Source organism: Sander lucioperca, chromosome 2 (assembly GCF_008315115.2).
Source record: "Sander lucioperca isolate FBNREF2018 chromosome 2, SLUC_FBN_1.2, whole genome shotgun sequence".
NCBI lineage: Eukaryota > Metazoa > Chordata > Actinopteri > Perciformes > Percidae > Sander > Sander lucioperca.
In genome coordinates, this window is record NC_050174.1 from 43,118,292 (window position 1) to 43,136,463 (window position 18,172).

Sequence of the window (18,172 nt, forward strand, 5' to 3'; positions counted from 1 at the left end):
TATTTTACTAAACCCATTTTATTACCTATTACGTAGCTGACAAAGCTTTTAGGACTACATTTCCCACAATACTTAGCTGGGCCTCTACTAAACAGATTTGCAGGCGGTACAAGAAACATCCGGGTCTCTCAGGTTCTTGTTTGGCGACCCGTCGCCATTAAAGCAAGCTCGTTGTAGCGGATATATTTCTTGGTCATAATCTTTAAATTGTCACGTTTTCCAGCTTTTGGAAAACATTTAACGCCTTGTTAAGGGCATTTTGTTTTCCTTAACAAGTACAAACCTTAAATTCGGGGGGTCTTGGCCCCGCGTGGCGAGCTTTCGTCCTCTCTTCCAACAGCCTCCATAACTTGAGACGCCGAAATCGTGTCTCTTATTTTTTCTCTGGTTGTTTTATTGTCAAGATGTCACCGTGATGGGGTCTCCGCGTTTGACAGAAATGAACCAGGGCCTTCGTCGCCTGACCCGCACTCACTGCAGCCCGCTTTCCCCTTTCGTTTTTCCGTTTGATGCTAGAGAGCTCAGCGGCTCTCTACCCGGAGCTCGGCCCCAGAACCGCTCACCGCACGGAAACAAACATGGAGAAAAACCCCAACAGCAGCACCAACACCAAGGTTCCACCCCGTTCCAGCTCCACAGGCCCAACACCGGGAGATTCTAAACCTAAAACAGGTGAACGTTCCTCCGTACACAACATAACGTTACAGTAATATTAATTCGGGTCTGTCAAACACAACATCTGCACCCACAGATACACACGGCCTGCTGGGGCCTAGCAGTAGCGCAGAGCTTGTTTATCTCGTTTGGCTGACGTCGCTGTCAAAACACTTGGCCCACAGTCAGAACTGGAGCTACTATTTCCCCATTTGTAATACCATTTGCCCTGTATTTATTCACCACAGTTGTCATTTGCATTATACAGAGAGACAACAGACCCATTTTAACTGTCAACTTCTGCAAAAATAAAGTTTTACCTCTAGCTAGCTAGTTGTTCAATTTACATACCAATCTAATTATGTGACCGTTCAGTGAGGCCACTCTGAATGTTTACAAGTTTTTTTAGTCTCATGCACACTTTTTTAAATCCTTTCTATTGCTTTTGGAGAGTAACAATGTTTCCTATAGATGTATGGAAGTGTTTCTTGGCTTCAAAAAATGGTAAACTCCACCACCTTGAAGTTAGAAAATGCATAACCTAGTGTTTAATTCTGCAATGTGCTGTATGCGGGTTGCCCACATCAGTTTTAGCAGCTGTGGTTAAAGTGTACAGAAGGTCTCATTTTTACCCATAGCAACTAATTTAAGTATGTTTACATGTCTACATAACCAGGTTACAAAGTTCCCTATACTTTCCCCCCCTACTTTCTGGTTAAGAACTTACAAATCACGTATCTGCAAAGTGAAGATGTATTATTGAAGGATAATATTACTGTATTCATGTTGATTTTTTTTAATGTTTTTTTTTTTAACAGAAGGAAAAAATAATGGAGGCTCCAAGCGCTACAGCCGCAAGCGTGAGCCCTCCTGTCCCAAAACCGACAGTTTCCAAGGCACTCGTCACACCAATTCACAGAAAAGCAAGAATTTTGACAAGAGACCCCCTCAGAGAGGTGGAGGACGACAGTATGGAGTTACAGGTGGAGGACGACGTGAGGAGGTTGGTATTATTCTTCTATTCTAAGGATTACCCTTATTTTATTTTTATTTTTTTAAATGTGAAAACATTTCAGCAATGAGTAATAAGGAAGCTCTCATCACCATTTCAGAACTTTGAGAACAAGCACAGCATCAAGGTTTAAGTTCAAATATGCTTTACAGATTCTTATCTGCCTCTCCAGGTAGCAGAGACACGCCGGGCTGAGTTTAGCCCGGCTCAGTTTGCTGGACCGAAAAAAATCAGCCTCAACCACCTGTTGAACTTCTCCTTTGAACCGCGTGGAGGTAATGGTGGCTTCGGAGATGGAGGCCCCTCCGGTTGGGGCCGCCGAAACAAATGGGGCCACAAGCACAAGCCCTTCAACAAGGAGCTTTTTCTGCAGGCCAAGTAAGCAGCCCGTCCATACAATACAGAACATGAAACCGATACCTAACATGTGGGAGTTGCCTAACTTTGAGTGTTTTCAGTTGCCAGTTTGTGGTGACTGATGACCAGGACTACAAGGCTCACTTCACTGATCCAGACACTCTGGTCAACTGGGACTGCGTGCAGCAAGTGGTGAGTGCCTGTCATCTGCCGAGCAGTGCTACCATTACATGTGTATAAGAACTAAAGACTGCATTCAATTACATACTGATGCTCGCGATGACAATCCATTTGTGCACATCTGCAGCGCATCTACAGTCACGAGGTGCCGTCTTGCCCCATCTGCCTCTACCCTCCTCTGTCAGCCCGCATCACCCGGTGTGGACACATCTTCTGCTGGCCGTGCATGCTGCACTACCTGTCTCTTAGTGACAAGAGCTGGTCCAAGTGTCCTATCTGCTACGAGGCGGTTCAAACCGCTGACCTGAAGAGGTAAATGAGGAAAAAAAAAAAGAAGACAGCAGTAGGAGAGGGTTACATATTTCTTTTAGAAGGCTTAACATGGGAAAAACACTGACACCTTCACAGAGCAGCGGTTTAATTTATTTTGGTTTGGTTTAGTGTCATGATGATTGGTTTCTTGTTGCAGTGTGGTTGCTATGGAGACCCGGCAGTATGTGGCTGGTGACGTAATCACCATGCGCTTGATGCGGAGGGAAAAGGGGGCTCTGGTGGCCATGCCTAGCTCTCAGTGGGTGAAGGTGGAAGAGCCTGTTCGCTTCGGAGGTGAGAGACAGGCACCTTGTTTATGAAAGAGATGGTTGATTTCCTTTTTAAGCATCATGGTCTTCAAAATGATTTTAAAATGGCTGACAGAAATTCTATAGCCCCGGCTGCATACAGACTTGTTTATGTCCTCAAACATGTTGGGTTATGTTTTTGGAAGATTTCCTACTGTCTCTTGTAGACAGAAGATACAAGAGAACCACTTTCTACTTTTTCAGTTCTGTGTTCTGTGCATGTATATCTCCCAAAGCGGGACGATTCCCTTACTTCCCATTCAACGTGTGATGACGCATGTTTTTCTAGATGCAAGTCTCAGCCCGTACTCCAAGCTGCTGCTGACCTCCCCGACGCAGGTTCTGAGCCTGGTGGCCGAGGAAAAGGCTGCCCTGGAGGCTCAGCTCAGCCAGGAAGGGGACGCCCAAGGCTGCTTCATCCAGAGCGCCCTCTGTCTTTTGCAGGTAACTGAAGCTACATGCCTCTCTGTGGCACCAAACAATTAGGTTATTTTGTCTGTAGTCATAAATTAAGCAATAGACAAGTAGGGCTGGTCCGAATACCATTTTTTGAGCTTCGAAGCTTCGGTAGTAATGAGCATCGAATATTCGAAGCTTCAGAGAGAGGACATATTATTATCTCTCTATAAATTGCAGGAACGTCTTTCTGTCTGTCTGGGTTTTATGCGAATATCTCTCGAACCGTTGGTCCGATGGATTTCAAACTTGACATGTGTCTTGCTACGGGCACGAGTAAGTGCAGTGCCAAGTTTGACGTTGTTTGGATTATAAATGCAAAAGATATCGTTAAATATATATCGCTAAAAGAAGCACACATTGGCTTTTGCCGCTCTAGCCGCTGGCCACTCCCCCTCTCACCCTGAGGACCAGAGACAGAGAGCAGCGGAGCTTTGGCAGCTACAATGTGGCATACACCTCAGACCAACAAAAATGGGCAAAGTTGCACTACTTTGGACTGTCTTTGACTTTGAATAAACGAACAATTCCCGAATTTAAGGACTTTTCAGAATCTCACACATGCAAAGCACAACCACACAACAAGTGCAGACAGAGCGTGATGCCACTTATAGGCAGGCTATTTATCTTATAAAGCGAGACGTATCTGTATACAGTATGTGTGTCCCGTGTTTGGGGGGACGGTAACTTGCACATCAGCAGACACCACATTAGGGCTGGACCATCGGACTAACGGTTCGAGAGATATTCGCATAAAACCCAGACAGACCGAAAGACGTTCCTGCAATTTATAGAGAGATAATAATATGTCCTCTCTCCGAATATTCGATGCTTATTACTACCGAAGCTTCGAAGCTCAAAAAATGGTATTCGGACCAGCCCTACACCACATGCAGAACGCTTTAGAACAGCGCGGGGGGGGACGGACGGACGGACGGACGGACTCTTTTCCTGCTTATTGTATTAAATTGCTGTGAGCTGACAGAACATAACGTAGCCTAATCTCGGAGATTATTCCTTCACATAGCGGTGCAATGTGAGAAAATCTCAGAGTTGAACCAGGCAGATACATCAGTTTTCATCAGACTCACCCTGGGTCGGGTTAATTAAGTCGCCAAAATAACTCCGCGAATCAAATTCCCTACTTCCCCGTTAACCGTCGAGCCACTAAACCTGTATGAAAGTGAACACCTCTGCTGAAATGTTAATCTCTCTCTCTCTCTCTCTCTCTCTGCACACCCACACGCGCGCGCACACACACACACACACACACAGAGTCCGGTTCTGGTGGTTGATGAACGCAGATGTGCTGATTAGCGTTCATAACGAGCCAGGGGGGTAGCGCACTGCCATGAGTCCATGACGCTAACGTCTGATTACTGTCTGATATTTTGTAATTACATTTTTAAAAATGTAAAAGAGTATTATATTTCGAACATATTCAAGCGCGAATGAGAACCGTTTGGAGGGGGATGCCAGGTTGTGCAAAAAAAAAAGAAACGAATATTCGAATGTCAAATTTTCAAATCGAATACCAACCCACCGAACGAATATTCGAATATTCGGGGCCAGCCCTATAGACAAGTACACAATAGACAAAAGAAGTCACTGTATGAAATGAGCGCATTCAACATATGTAAATCGAGCAGGTAAAAAAAAAAAAAAAAAAAAAAGAGAGATGCCGCTGAATGTAAAATCGATTAATTTTTCTATTGCGTGTATCCAGGTGTAATATGAAACCTACTTTATGGCTTATAAACTAGCCATACATAGATGTAGACTGATATTTAGCTCTTTAAGCTAATGTCTTTATGGTTTAGGAGCGAGAGGAAATGCTGAAGCAGCAGAAGGCAAATGTAGGCGACAGCCTCGACCTGTCCTCTCTGACTCTGGAAGAACCTTCTTCTCCTGTGGAGGAAGTGGTTACTACTTCTAGCAGCACCAAGGTGAGTCTTAAAAATGCGTCTTTTTCAACATTCTTGTTTAAAAATATTGTACGATGGGATCAAATCATTTTCCTTGCATGTTCTTTCCCCAACGTTGTAGCTTCTACTTTTCTTGCATGTTCTTACTTTTTATTATGGGTATTACTGTACTTGTGATTAGTAAGAGGTGTCTGTCTCCTTTCCTTTTGTAGCCTGTGCTGCAGTACAGCTCTGCATTTGATGACGAGGTGGCGGAGGTCCCAGAGGACGCGGCTGCGGAGCTGCCAGCCATCCCTGAAAGTATTTTGGAGAGTGTGCTGGAGGAGCCTCCAGAGGCTATGATGGATGCAGCCCCGGAGCCCCAGCCTGATGAGGAGAGCCCTGCCAGTCAGGCAGAGTCGGGCCGCCCTTCAACCAGCGTGGTGCACGGACCGTTCTACTATTTCTACCAAGGTGGGTAATTCCTTTGCCATGTAAAGGGTCTTATACACTAGACGCAGCCCAGCTGGCGCGTGCAAATGTGACGTCATGGGATCGCCGTGACTATTTATACCCGCGTTGGTGCCGGCGACACTAGTTGCAGTCTTCTCCTAAACAGAGGTGGCGCTAATGAGCAAAGGCTACAGACGTTGCTCTTTCTACGGTCTAGAAGAAGAAGAAAAAGGTAAACAACGGCAGAACTGGCAGCAGCATTGCATAAATTGGGCGCGCCAGCAGGATATTAAGTCATTTTGACGTCACGATGGCGCGCGCCACCTTAGATGCGTCTAGTGTAAAAGACCTTTAAGGTTTCCCCTACCTACCGAAATCATCTGGCAAATCTGGAAAAAAGAATGTGTTAAGCTGTGTGTAGTACTGATTTGTGGAGCTAAACCTTTGCTCTATTTTTCACCATTTCTGTGTCCAGAATTTTTGGGTGGCCTTAAATCATGGTTCGATGACGCACTGGAGTCATCCTTAACAAAACCCCTCCCCTACTATATATAAAAAATAAATTTAAAAAAAACTACGGTACTACTAAACATTTCGATCACCCTGTGTGAGTGACATGAGTTTGCAACATTCCACAAGCTCTCTTAGTGCTTTCAGTCTAATAATTACGCATTCGTATAAACACAAGCAAAGTCATTCAGATTTAACTGAATGTTTAATAACACTTTACCCAGATTTTAAGAAAACTAATTTGCTAACTTCCTGATTACATAAGACCCAACTAAGTTGAATCTAGTAAGACATGGGACAAATCGGCTGTTCGTAAAAAGCGGACAAATCCCGTTTGGTTAGTAAAAATCAGAATGAAGTCATGTTAACATACTTACAACATAGCTGGAAAATCTTAAACATATTAGTCAATGAAACAATGAAGGGGGTCTTGGGAGTCTGTCCATTTAAAAGTGCAGGAAGCCTGTTTTTCTTGGCTGTATGGGCTTTTAGTTTTTCTACCCTCCCTATTGTTAAGTTTCAGTGTTGACTAAAAACCTTTCCTCATTACCTTCTCCTCTCCCTCCAGCTGATGACTGCCAGCAGATGTTCCTGCATCCTGTGAATGTACGCTGTCTGTTGCGCGAATACGGCAGCCTGGAGGCCAGTCCGGACTCCATCACTGCCACAGTGGTGGAGATAGTGGGACACACAGTCACTGAGGTCAGCAAAACAAGGAAACAGGAAACGCAAGTCGCATGCTATTCAGATCGTTTTGGTGTAGCTGTTTCAGCAGAGAGCACGATGGGTGTTTTCTTCTCCCCAAAACTGCGTTTACAATCTACTCCTGTAACCAGTATTCTGTTGGTCTGCTTAAGTCATAACTTTAAATATTTAAAAATGGCAAACGGTTTTGTTGCTTTAACGGATTTTCCATGCACGGCTCTGCAGGAGATCCGTCGTCGGCATCGCTATCTGGCTCATCTGCCACTCACGTGCGAGTTCAGCATCTGTGAGTTAGCCCTACAGCCACCAATCCTGTCCAAAGAAACTCTGGACACGTTTGCAGGTCGGCACACTTTGCCTGTTTTTCAGAATTTGAATTTGCAAATGTAGCTAAGATTGTAACTGATGATCGTACACATTGTCCTCCAAACTATTAGATGACTTGGAGAAGAGAAAGCGCCTGAGGCAGAAGAAAGTAAGGGATGAGAAGCGCAGAGAGAAGCGAATTGAAATTGAAGAGAACAAGAAGCAGGGTAAATGTAAGTACAGCTACTCGGGTCACAACTCAAAATGTAGCAAATCTCAGAGATATCAGACTGAGGTCTGTATTTGTGCTCGTGTGCCCCTCCCCAGATCCCGAGGTGCATATTGGATTGGAGAACCTTCAGCATTTCCCAGCATTCGGGTCTCCTCCTCACAACAGCAGCCTCCCAATGCAGCCCGACTTCACATTTGCTCCCTCTTCACCCCTCAGCTGCAGTCCTTCCTCTGGTAAGAGCAGCGCCTTCCTCAGCAAGTTATGCTTCAGTGCTATACATTGAATCTCTGGCTGTTTATGGATTATATTTAGGCGTTCAAATGCTTAATTAAGGCATTGTGAGCTAAGCATTCCTTTTGTTGTTTTAGATGGGATGAGATTCCCAAGTCTGAATGGGCAAAGCTCTTCACCCATTGTGGGTAGTGTGGAGGATGACTCCCATTGTATGTCCTTTGCACAGGTGTGTATGGCAAACGCACCAATGCCAAATTAGCAACATATTGAGAGAAGATTGAGATGTCATAAGGGAAATGCATCACAGAAATGAAGCGCTAATGTTGTAGCACATAACTTGTATACTTGACGTGGTCCTATGTCCTGTATAGATGCTGAGAGATGGGAAGGCCAGAGGTGATGCCGGGCCCAGGATCACTCCAAAGAAAGGTAGTGCAATATTGTAAATGTTGTGGTGACTTGAAAATGTAAAGCTACAATTAAAACAAAAAAGAGATTGAGAAACTTGTGGTACTTGCATGAAATTGAAAGGTCAAGACAAAATGATATATTCACTGGTCTCTGTAGTTCTGTAGAGATCATGTGTAGACATGCATTGTTAACATTGTAGTTCCTGCATGGATTAGATGACTCTACACAAAAAAAATAGTGGGTTGCAGCAATGAGCCCAAAGTTCATTGGAACAGCTAAAATAATGGCAACAGTAACAGCCCACCTTGCTGTCAACTGGAATACCAAGTAACAAACAAATTGATCCTACGTGAACCGAGAGCTAATTTTGAGATAAAAATTCGGTATTAAAGGCAAAATCTTACCGTAAAAATGCATCACGGTGCTTGTGTCAGTTATACAGTTGTACAGCATGTGTTGGTTAGTACATGTAGCATGTACTGATAAGGTGAAAGAACTGAGGCCTGTACTACGAAGCAAGATTTGGCGTTAACGAGGTAACTTCAGGTTCAACCCAGGGTTTTGTGTATCACGACAGTGGCTCACTTGTTACCGGGTTCAATCGCCGTGGTAACTTAGCTGAACACCTAACCTGCTCGGGAGCAGGTTATGTTGTTGATTAGAGATCAACCGGTGTAAAAGCACCGCCTACTGACCAATCAATACTCAATTGATAACGGCGTCAACGTTCTTAGATATGAGAGAGAGGCATAAAAGTTCAAACATTTGGAGACCGACAACCCCGTTAACATTCTCTGATGGGTATCTTCATGAAATATATAGATTTTCAGCGCAGAGAATTACGTATTTGTCGGCTTGTTGAGCCGTGCGTTGCCAATGCCACACATCGGTTTGAATTATGTTTTTATATTTTTTTTTATTTGCTCTCACGATCGCTTACCACTGCCAGGGTTGCAACTGAAATAATAAGCTAAAGCAACGGCAGTTTATGGAAGTGTAATTATGGTCAGATCTTGTTGTGCCTGACTGATGGGGAAGTGATATTGATAAGCGTTGTGATTTACACATAACAGCGTCGGCTATTTTTTTGCCAGCTTTCCTTCCTGTTTTAGGAAGCAGTGACTGTATTGCTTTTAGCCTGTAAAACCGTGTCCTTCATATTTATGTAGAATTATAGTTTGCTCTTCATGTTGATCTTGATTCGTAGTACAGGCCTCTGGAGCTTTGTGTGTATAAAGCCTGATTTAGTTTTTTTTTTTTTTTTTTTTTTTTTACGGCTGTTGAGCAGTGTAACTCCCTGAAGGTTTCCTGAAGTCTGTCTTGTGTCCTGCAGATCAACTGCTAGCTCCTCCAGCAGCTGACAGCGACGGAGAGAGCGACGGGTCGGACCGCGTCCCCGTGCCCAGCTTCCAGAACTCCTTCAGCCAGGCCTTTGAGAAGGCACTTTTGCAGCTGGACAACGGTGCTGCTTCTGCTCCTCCGCAACCTGTGGTTGACCCAGGTCCGGCATCTTAACACTCTTACGCTGTATCTAGTAACTTTAAAATGTGGCCGTCTATTTAAAGCTGAGGCGTTTGTTTTCAAACTTGCGCTCATCCTTGGTGTCTTGTCTTTCAGATGAGAAAGGAGGAAAGAAGAAGAAGAAAAAGCAAAAACTTCTGTTCAGCACATCCATGGTTCACACAAAGTAGACAACACTGAAGTTCATTTATTCATATTAAGTTTCTTTGAGTTGCTCTTCACACTGCTTGTGTTTTTTACTTCCATGCAGATCTTTCTTAGATCTATAAGCTATGGGGAAAAAAAAAGGTTTTAGTATGTAGCCATAGTTCATGCTGCTTTAGTCATAGTTCTATGGGCTTGATCCGTTTTGGGTTGACATGCCATCCGTTTAATTTACATTAAATGTACATACATTTTTTGGTTGTACAACTAGGTCAAAGCTTTGCAGCCACCTCCCAAAGTCCCACTGAAGGCCATATTGGTAACATTTTTATTGAGAAGTAAAGCAAGGGATATAACAAGCTGTGGGCTCTCATTATGTATGCTTTAGGCTTTCCATGGCTTCCAGATACCTGACTTGTATCACAGTGTTTTGCTGTATGATGTCCAACTTTCCTGAAGTTGAACCTGAGCATCTAGGATCCATGAGTAATATTGATACGATAACTCTGGGTGCTTTATATTAGAGTTGCAGTCAGCCAGCTGCAGGTAAGTTGCACCTTTTTTTTTTTTTTAAATCTTTCCAAGATGCTCAGCGCTCAGACATCAATGTGTGATTTCAGCTTAGAATAGCTATGGAAACTAATACATGTCAGTGTTTTATCACATTTGGGCTAGTTTGAGCTTGATCAACCTTTTCAAGAGGATAGATTTTTAGGATTGAGATCAGTACCATGGTATTTTTTGTAACAACATGAATACATATAATACCATTGTGAGGAAGTGAAAACACAGTATTGTATTAAAGAGATTGAAGAGGTCTGTTGGTTCAACAGAACTCCAGTATATTCTGCGTGATTAAACCACAAGTACGCACTTTTCTTCTCATTTCTCCTGTCATCTTCTGTTGTAAAAGGTCTTACTAACTTTTAACATTACTCCCCCAGATTAATTTCAGTGTTGGAAAATGTGTGAAATTAGAGAATTGCTGACATTTAAAGAATGCTTTGAAACCTGAAGAGAAGTGGATTGGAAATTTGTTTTGTTTAAGGGTTCTTTAATTCACCTTTAATTTTGAGCAAGTTTAAGTCTGTGGAAATGAATAAACAATTATGAATAAACAATTATGCACAATCAAGGAACTGTCTGTCTGATACTGCTATTAGCTAATGCCAAGGATAATAAAGGATCATAGTATGAGGTCAAAACACTAGAAGTCACCTGGTGCGTCCAGGCATACGTGCGCCTGCTCTACCAACCTTGCCAACCTGGCAACTGGTTGCCATATTTTGATGTAGTATTTAGTTTTCTCCACATGAGGGCAGTCCTGACAAGCCTGATGTCTTAATAGTGCAATCTATCATCAGCCACAGAGTCAGTGTTAGATTGAATGCCTGGTTAATGCCAAGCGAGACATGAATAAAATGCATAAGACTATTAAAATACATTCATTATGTGGGTTTCTTGTTCATTTAACAACAGGTCAATCAGTCAGACAGGCATTAGCTGGATTTTTTTATTTATTTATTTTATTCAGCTTTTTGAAACAGACAGTCCCAACGGGCAATTTTCTTGAAAATGGCCTATTATTTCTATATAGCTGGGATGGGATAATTGTCGCCCAATCGCATTATCCAGTGTAGTTTCAAGAAAAAAGTTATCCACATTCAGCTCTACATCAGCCCGGAAGTCTGGGTGATTTGCCTTTTAAAATACATAGGTTGTACCCATAGACTGTATAAGGTTAATTTTGGCTACTCACCAAAAAAAAGTCCTATATAGATTACAAGTGACTCCTTCGTCGACGTATGTACATTTAGGCAAACAAATACACAAAAATACTACTTTGGCTTCAACGTTAGTTCAGTTTATGTTTGTGCTTTGCTTTATTTTGAAAGTAATAACCGGAACACATATGTCGTGCTGGCTCACTTGACAGTGGTTTAGAGGCTAGTCAGTCGGCTTGTTCAGCGCTGACTAGTCTAGCCTGTCAACAACACTGCAACCTGAGACGGGATAGCCTTAAGTTAGCTACTCTGCTAGCCCCCGTATTAACCAACTGTCACGACTCGTAATTGTTCCTCTCAATTGGAAAGATGTGTTGTGTTTGAAGTCGTTTCGACAAAAGAAGAGGCAAAACTGACTTTCTCATTTGGTAAGTTGTCTCCAGTGCGGATGAAGCAGCCAGCAAAAGACAGGTTCAGTCAGTGTTTCCATTTTGCGAGTCCAGCTTCTTGAGTTGTTAGCTTAACGTTGCTAGCCAGCAAGCTGTTGATGCCTTTATCTTTCCTCTTATTTGAAGTCTCCGGTATCATTAGACAGTTTGAACTCTACGTTTGTTCTGAACGCATTGTGGACATTCAGTACGTGAGGATAGTTTCTGTGCTTTAAATGCACTCGTGTTCTGAGCAGGCCAACTCTGTCTTTGCTCAATTGGACCGCCGGTGCTGTCCGCGGCAGGACTGGAGGGAGAGCTAACACTTGTTGCAAATACTACACTGAGACGGACTGATTTCAATGGAAACAGCCATTCTAGAAAATCATAACTGTTGTAAAGTTATATTGATTCACTTCAACGTATCTGCAAATGATCTGCATGGAACGCATTGCCTAACGTTATGTAGCATTTGACAGGTACGCATTCAACTTTGCCTTTTATTTAACTATGGCACATTTACAGTCAAGTTTCATTGTGCTTGCCCCTTTTTTTTAAAGACTACTTTCTGATGGCAACAAAGCCGAAAAACCTTACCTTAATCTACCGGATCATGTCCTTATTAATACTGATACATATCACAGACTTGTTAAACTCTGCTTAAAGTATTGTTGGATGACAGCAGGCAAAACTTACTCGAGAGATACATTCTTGTCTATTGTCTTATGTTGCCCTATGTCTATATAACTGGCTGAACCAGGTTGATAGTAACACTCTGAGCCCTACTCTCCTTCTGTATGTGCTTCCTGCTAGAAATCAAAGAAATGTCTCTGATTTCACTGCACCTACTTCTTAAAGATACCTGCCAAACGTTTTAAATATTCAATGCTGACTGATCACATGCTAGAAATAATACAGATATTGGACTTCCTGTCGTTCGTAGTAAATTGTAATGTGTATTATGTGAAATACTCCTATAAGGCAGTCTCTTTCCTAATCCCTGCTGTGCTGCTGACCCACACAGTGGATGTTTAGCATTCCATCTTAGCGAAGGCGTTTCCTGTCAACATCTAAGTTCTAACTTTTCGGTCTCTGTTAGGCAAGCACAAGTCACTGTTTCCTCGTTATCATGTTTTCTTGTCGTTCCATTCCCATTTTTGATACAGTGAATTTATACATAAAAAAATAATGTAATCAACACCTGACCTAAGTAGTTGAAAGTTATTAGTATAACTTATCAGTTGATGTACATCAAATGAGATGTGCAGAAAAAGAGCAGACATACAAAAAAACAAAACAATTGCTAACATAGAAAAGGGCAGCAAACATTACTGTTACCAAAATTATAATTCTAACATGCACAGATTGAATTTATAGATATATTTTGGAGTATGCGAGTGATGGCAGGTGAGCAGTGATAGAGGGAGTAATACATAAAGCAGCATTCAGTCAACGACTTTCTTTATGCATTTTTTTAGTTTTTTGTATGTCTGGACATATGTCATTAGCTCGAATGTAAGGGTGTGCCTATGTTTACCCAACTCTGTGTCAGTGTAAACATTATCATCTCTTTGTGTCTGTATGGAGGTGTGAGAACGCCACAGTGAAGTGTTTGGACAGCCCCGTAGCAGCTGTGCCGTGATTTCTCCTCCACAGCCTTAATCGCAGCAGTCTCGACCAGTGAAAGCTTGTGTGCTTTGTTGACACAAAGTGTGTTCCTCTTAAGGCTCCTTCAACTCCTTCCCCCTTTGTGATATGAAATCGCTGCTTGGTTACAACAGAAGCCAGAGCTCTACAGCAGACGGTGGACATCTGGTCAGGTATGATATGCTGGCATTATCCCCACAGCAATATTTTTTTCCCCACAAGAGCTGTTGCTGATCTGTACAGTGAAAAATCTCGACACAGCAGCATGTGGAACGCATTATCAGACGTGAAGAAGTCTCTTAAAGGGCTAATACAGATGTGCTTGAGTTGTAATGTTTTCTATCTTCGTTTTTTCACTTTAGAAGCAACTGATACAACTGATTATCGTCATAGTGTGTGACTATAGAGATGTTTTGGATTATAGAGTCAACACAAGCATGTGAAAGTTCATTAGGGGAGGAGCTGAATCTTAAATGACAGTCTGGTGTGAGTTTGCAGTGGAATCCCCCATTTACTGCCTGAGCCTGATTTGCCTGTGTTACAACAACATGGAAATGAAAACCATGACATTGTACTGTTGTCACGCCCCTCCCCTGCCTCAGGATCCACCTTAAAGGTGCACAGTCCTGACTGCGCTAGTAATTCAGCTTAGTGATGCACGAAGGTCAAGCAGAGGCAAAAATTGTACTGATTCCAGGCTCCAGTAATGCTTTCTTTTGCATTAGTACAGAACAAAGATAAAGAAACATAGTAAACTTATACATTATAATTATATACAGTTATTGATTTTAGAACAAAACATTGAGCCACCAGCATTTACTGAAAGAGTATGCAAAGTATGTAGCCAAACAAACATAGTGTATGTAAAAATACAGGAACACATGTAAATAGCCGTCGTAGCCGCAGAAACGTATCAATTATGCAAAAGGGGCTGATTTGTTGATTCAAAATGTCTACAGTAAAGAGGGTCTTCATAGGAAATTATAGATTTTTTTCTTTTTCTTTCTTTCTTTAATCTAAAAAAAAGGGGGTGGGTAGCTAGACTGGGTAAACCCAGCCCGATCTGCCGGCGATTTGATTTCGCCCTGCAGCTCAGGCTGGAAAACCTGTACATCTTTCTATCCTGCTTCCGTTACAAAATTTGCGGGAACCAATCACAAAACTGGCTTATCCACCTGGCGCGCTATTGGCGGGTTTAACACGATGACGATAGAGAAGCGACCAAGCAGCTTCTTGTTTACATTCAACAAGCCGGGCCACCGAAGCACAGCAACCCGTTGATGCCGCTGTCGCTGCTACGTCACCCGGATCGTTGGTCTGATTGGTTGAAGGACTATCCAATTGCGTACAGAGTCATTTGAACTATGCCCGTTGATCACGCCTCTTGTGCAGTAGAAAATACAGAGCAGACTCCCCAGACTAATGTACAATCTTAAAAGGTTGAGCTTGGTCTGGTGATAGCCAGACTAGTGGGTAGCGTGCAATGTATCTCAATAGTGACAGTAAACTTTGCAGATTTCCAAAATTGCAGCGATTTGTACAGAAATAAAGTGAGAGTACAAACATGTAAATGCAAGATAGATAGATAGATGGATAGATAGATAGATAGATAAATGGATAAAGAATAACTAAATAAAATAAGAATAAAGAACTAGAATAAACGAACACAGTAAGATTACTAACCCCCACATGTTACTAACCCCCATCCCTCCCCGCCCCATGCTCTCACACACACACACACACACACATACATATTAATGTGTATGTACAGTTTTGATTGTTAACCTAATAGGCCTTTTTTTCACAGCAGACTTTTTGACTTGTCGTAGAAGGAAAAGCACGTGTTACTAACGACAATAACAATGGCTCTGTTCTATACAAGTGCCCTAGTAATACAGTGTGACAATGAGCCAGCATGCATAATACCAGGACCCATCATTAATTGTACTGCTTACGCCTGTGCTTTTCCTACTGTGACATATCAAAATGTCTTTTATTTAAAAAAGGTCTATTGATGTAAATATGGATGACAAAAAACAGTAACTGATAAACTGTATCGACCCTTATTCAGCTATCCAGCACGTGTGCTTTTGTTAAGACAGCTACACACCGGGCCGATAATCTGGCGAGGTCAGTGACTCGAGTCTGTTCGGTGTGTTCCGTGCCGTCGTCCGTTGGAGGAGCTGTCGGCCTTCAGTCGGGGCAGTCGGGACTCACCCGGAAATGGCGAGCGGGATGAGCGTGACTAAGCCTCTCAAAATCTGACGAAAATCTTTTAATCTGACCTTTGTCGATCTGAAATGAAGACAGATTCAGCAACCGCATGGCCTATTTCTCGCTTAAAGTGTTTTCAGAAACACGTTTCGGTGAACTATTTTAGTACAATATGAGATCCTATTCTGAATGAGTCGCCAGTAATGGCCGGTTGAAAAATCCAAAATCCGGAAGCAGCAGCCAGATCCACGTGACGCGTTCGTCCAATCAGCTGCCGGTTTAAATTTTTTGGGTGACAATACAATATTAGCGCCGCCTGCTGTTATAGACGCGTATTACGTCTCGTCGCTTCGGTGTGTTCCGAGGCATTTTTTTTGACCAACTCGGGGAGACTGATCAGTCCAACTGCCTTTTCTGCCAACTGTCGGCGGTCTGGTTGGTCTGTAACGGCCTTTAGAGGGATCAATATAACCTTGTGTAAATAACTTCCTTACTAGGTATAGTTGTACCGCAGTGTAAGGCACTCCCAGACAAAGTCCACAGTAAGGGCTAGATAGTGTGAGTGCTATGAGGCAAATTCTGAGGCGAATTCTTTTCTTTTCACGTTAAAGGTGCTGTTGAAGAGGCTGGCTGCTCAGGTAGAAGTTCAGACGGGGGAGGTAGGGAGATCAGTGGTGGGACGACGACTTCACCTGAGCCCCCTGACTGACTCCAGCAATATGAGCCTCATCGAGATCCCTTCCATCAACCAGTCCCACATCCTCTCTCCAGAACCTAACAAACCAGTCCCAGGCCCCAAGCCACGGCTCACTCCCAAACCTTTCGCTGTGGAGAGAAACCCCACCATTAAGCCCATACTTGCTCCCAAGCCCCAAACCAAGCCTCGACCAGAGTCCACTCGCCTTCCTGGATACAAACCAGAGCTTCCATTCAGTCCAATATCACAGGAACCAGTTGCCACAGGCAAACCCAACCCAGTGTCAATAAACCCCAACCGACCATGCCCTACCTTTTTTAAAACCCCTAGTAAGTTGAACACCGGACAAACAACCAAGCCAGTAGTCCAGCCATTTAAACCCGCCCCTCCTCTCGACCACGGAGACCCTAGCAAACCCACGCCCCCTGTAACAGCAGTGAGGAAGAAACCTGGCTCATCAAACTTGGCCTATTCCAAGAGCCTTAAACAACTTCCAGCAGCAGAGTGGTCTGGAAACACTAAAACCAAAGATGAAACGAAGCAGATGAGATTCAGCAAAGGTGGGGCCTCCATGACCAGAGCCAAGTCCATGGGGTTTCTCAATCAGGTAGGGCAGGAGGAGGAGGAGGAAGAAGAAAAGGAGAAAGCTAACCCTGCGGCTGCAGTGCCACTGCGGCCGCAGCCCAGAGGCTCCAGGCCCAGACCCGTGTCAGCCATTTTCCTCGACAGTCCACCCAAGACCGAGACACCAGTTCCCGCCCCTCGCTCTGCGAGACGGCCGCTTTCAGCTGATCTCACGGCCAAGTTTGAGTCAATCGGCCTGTCGCTGCACCGTCAATCTCCCAAGGCCAATACTAAGGAGAACACTCCAGAGGAGAAGGCACTGCCGCAGAAGAGAGAGCAGGAGAAAACCCCAAAGAGTCCCGCACCACAAAGTACCGATGGCGTAGCTCAGCCTGCCGTCTCGGACCAAAGCAACAAAAAGACCGAGGAAAAGACCGTGAAAGAAACTGATGAGGAGAAGCGGGCAGTTAGCATCAAGTCACGAATCAGTCTCCTCCTGGATTCGTCCTCCTCTCCCGGGACAGGCGTCACAGGCCAGGGGTCAGATCTGCACTCTCCAGTGCAGCCCGTCCCCGAAACCGAACCACAAGTGGACGTCAAGCAGCTCATCAAGCAGCTGATAGAGGACACAACACCGACTCAGAGCCCCGTTGTGAAACTACCACTGAAGCCCCGCCCCTTGCCCCTCGACCTGACTAAAAGGTAAGGGTTAACAATGCTAATTATATGTCTGCTCAGCTTGCTCTTGTCCCATGTCTTTGTCCACGAGTTCCATTGTCATGCATGGCTTTTTGTCTCGTGTGACGTATGTTCATCAGGTTTTCATCCGAGAGGTCGCCAGACCTTGGCAGTGTTTCCCTCAGTGAGGCAACAGAGCGCCATGAGATCAGCAAAGATCCTCAGAGGAGGGTAAGGAAGGGACTAAGCTTTGTAGGAACTGTATTTTTTTTTTTTTGTGTGGCTCAGTCTATGTTTAACAGGCAAATGAGAGCTTAGTGCTGGGAAAAGCTTTCCCGTGCTATCCTCTGCAACAGAGTTGCATTCTACTAACTAAACTAAGTGTGTTTCTTGCCAAAATAAAAACCCATGCACAAAGACGAAACTGTCAATTGAACAAAATCAAAGTTGACAGAATAAGCCATTTTGTGTGCCTTTTTATACTTACTATTATATTAGGCTGAATTGGTAAACCATGGTGA

General features: G+C 43.6%; 2 protein-coding genes across 5 annotated transcripts in view; both read left to right on the forward strand.

Moving 5' to 3' along the window:
* The first annotated feature begins 115 nt into the window (after positions 1-115).
* On the forward strand, positions 116-10,811 carry rnf10 (ring finger protein 10). The gene is made up of 17 exons (XM_031300776.2): positions 116-672; positions 1,473-1,657; positions 1,839-2,044; positions 2,125-2,215; positions 2,331-2,515; positions 2,673-2,809; positions 3,113-3,267; positions 5,100-5,225; positions 5,417-5,657; positions 6,715-6,848; positions 7,077-7,194; positions 7,289-7,390; positions 7,485-7,622; positions 7,758-7,849; positions 7,995-8,052; positions 9,368-9,535; positions 9,652-10,811. Exons 1-17 carry the CDS (start codon positions 510-512, stop codon positions 9,723-9,725), a joined length of 2,373 nt encoding a protein of 790 aa, XP_031156636.1. The 5' UTR covers positions 116-509; the 3' UTR covers positions 9,726-10,811.
* Positions 10,812-11,619: 808 nt separating this feature from the next.
* Positions 11,620-18,172, forward strand: part of si:ch73-138n13.1 (titin homolog) — a 36,437-nt gene continuing 29,884 nt past the window's right edge. For 3 of the 4 annotated variants that reach the window (XM_031300775.2, XM_035998277.1, XM_035998274.1), the window contains exons 1-4: positions 11,620-11,851; positions 13,578-13,671; positions 16,324-17,675; positions 17,792-17,882. In XM_031300775.2, the coding sequence (XP_031156635.2) occupies positions 16,432-17,675; positions 17,792-17,882 (1,335 nt within the window). In that variant the 5' untranslated portion in view covers positions 11,620-11,851; positions 13,578-13,671; positions 16,324-16,431. Of the gene's footprint in view, positions 11,852-13,507; positions 13,672-16,323; positions 17,676-17,791; positions 17,883-18,172 lie in introns of all 4 variants that reach the window. The other variant, XM_035998271.1, reaches the window with a different exon arrangement.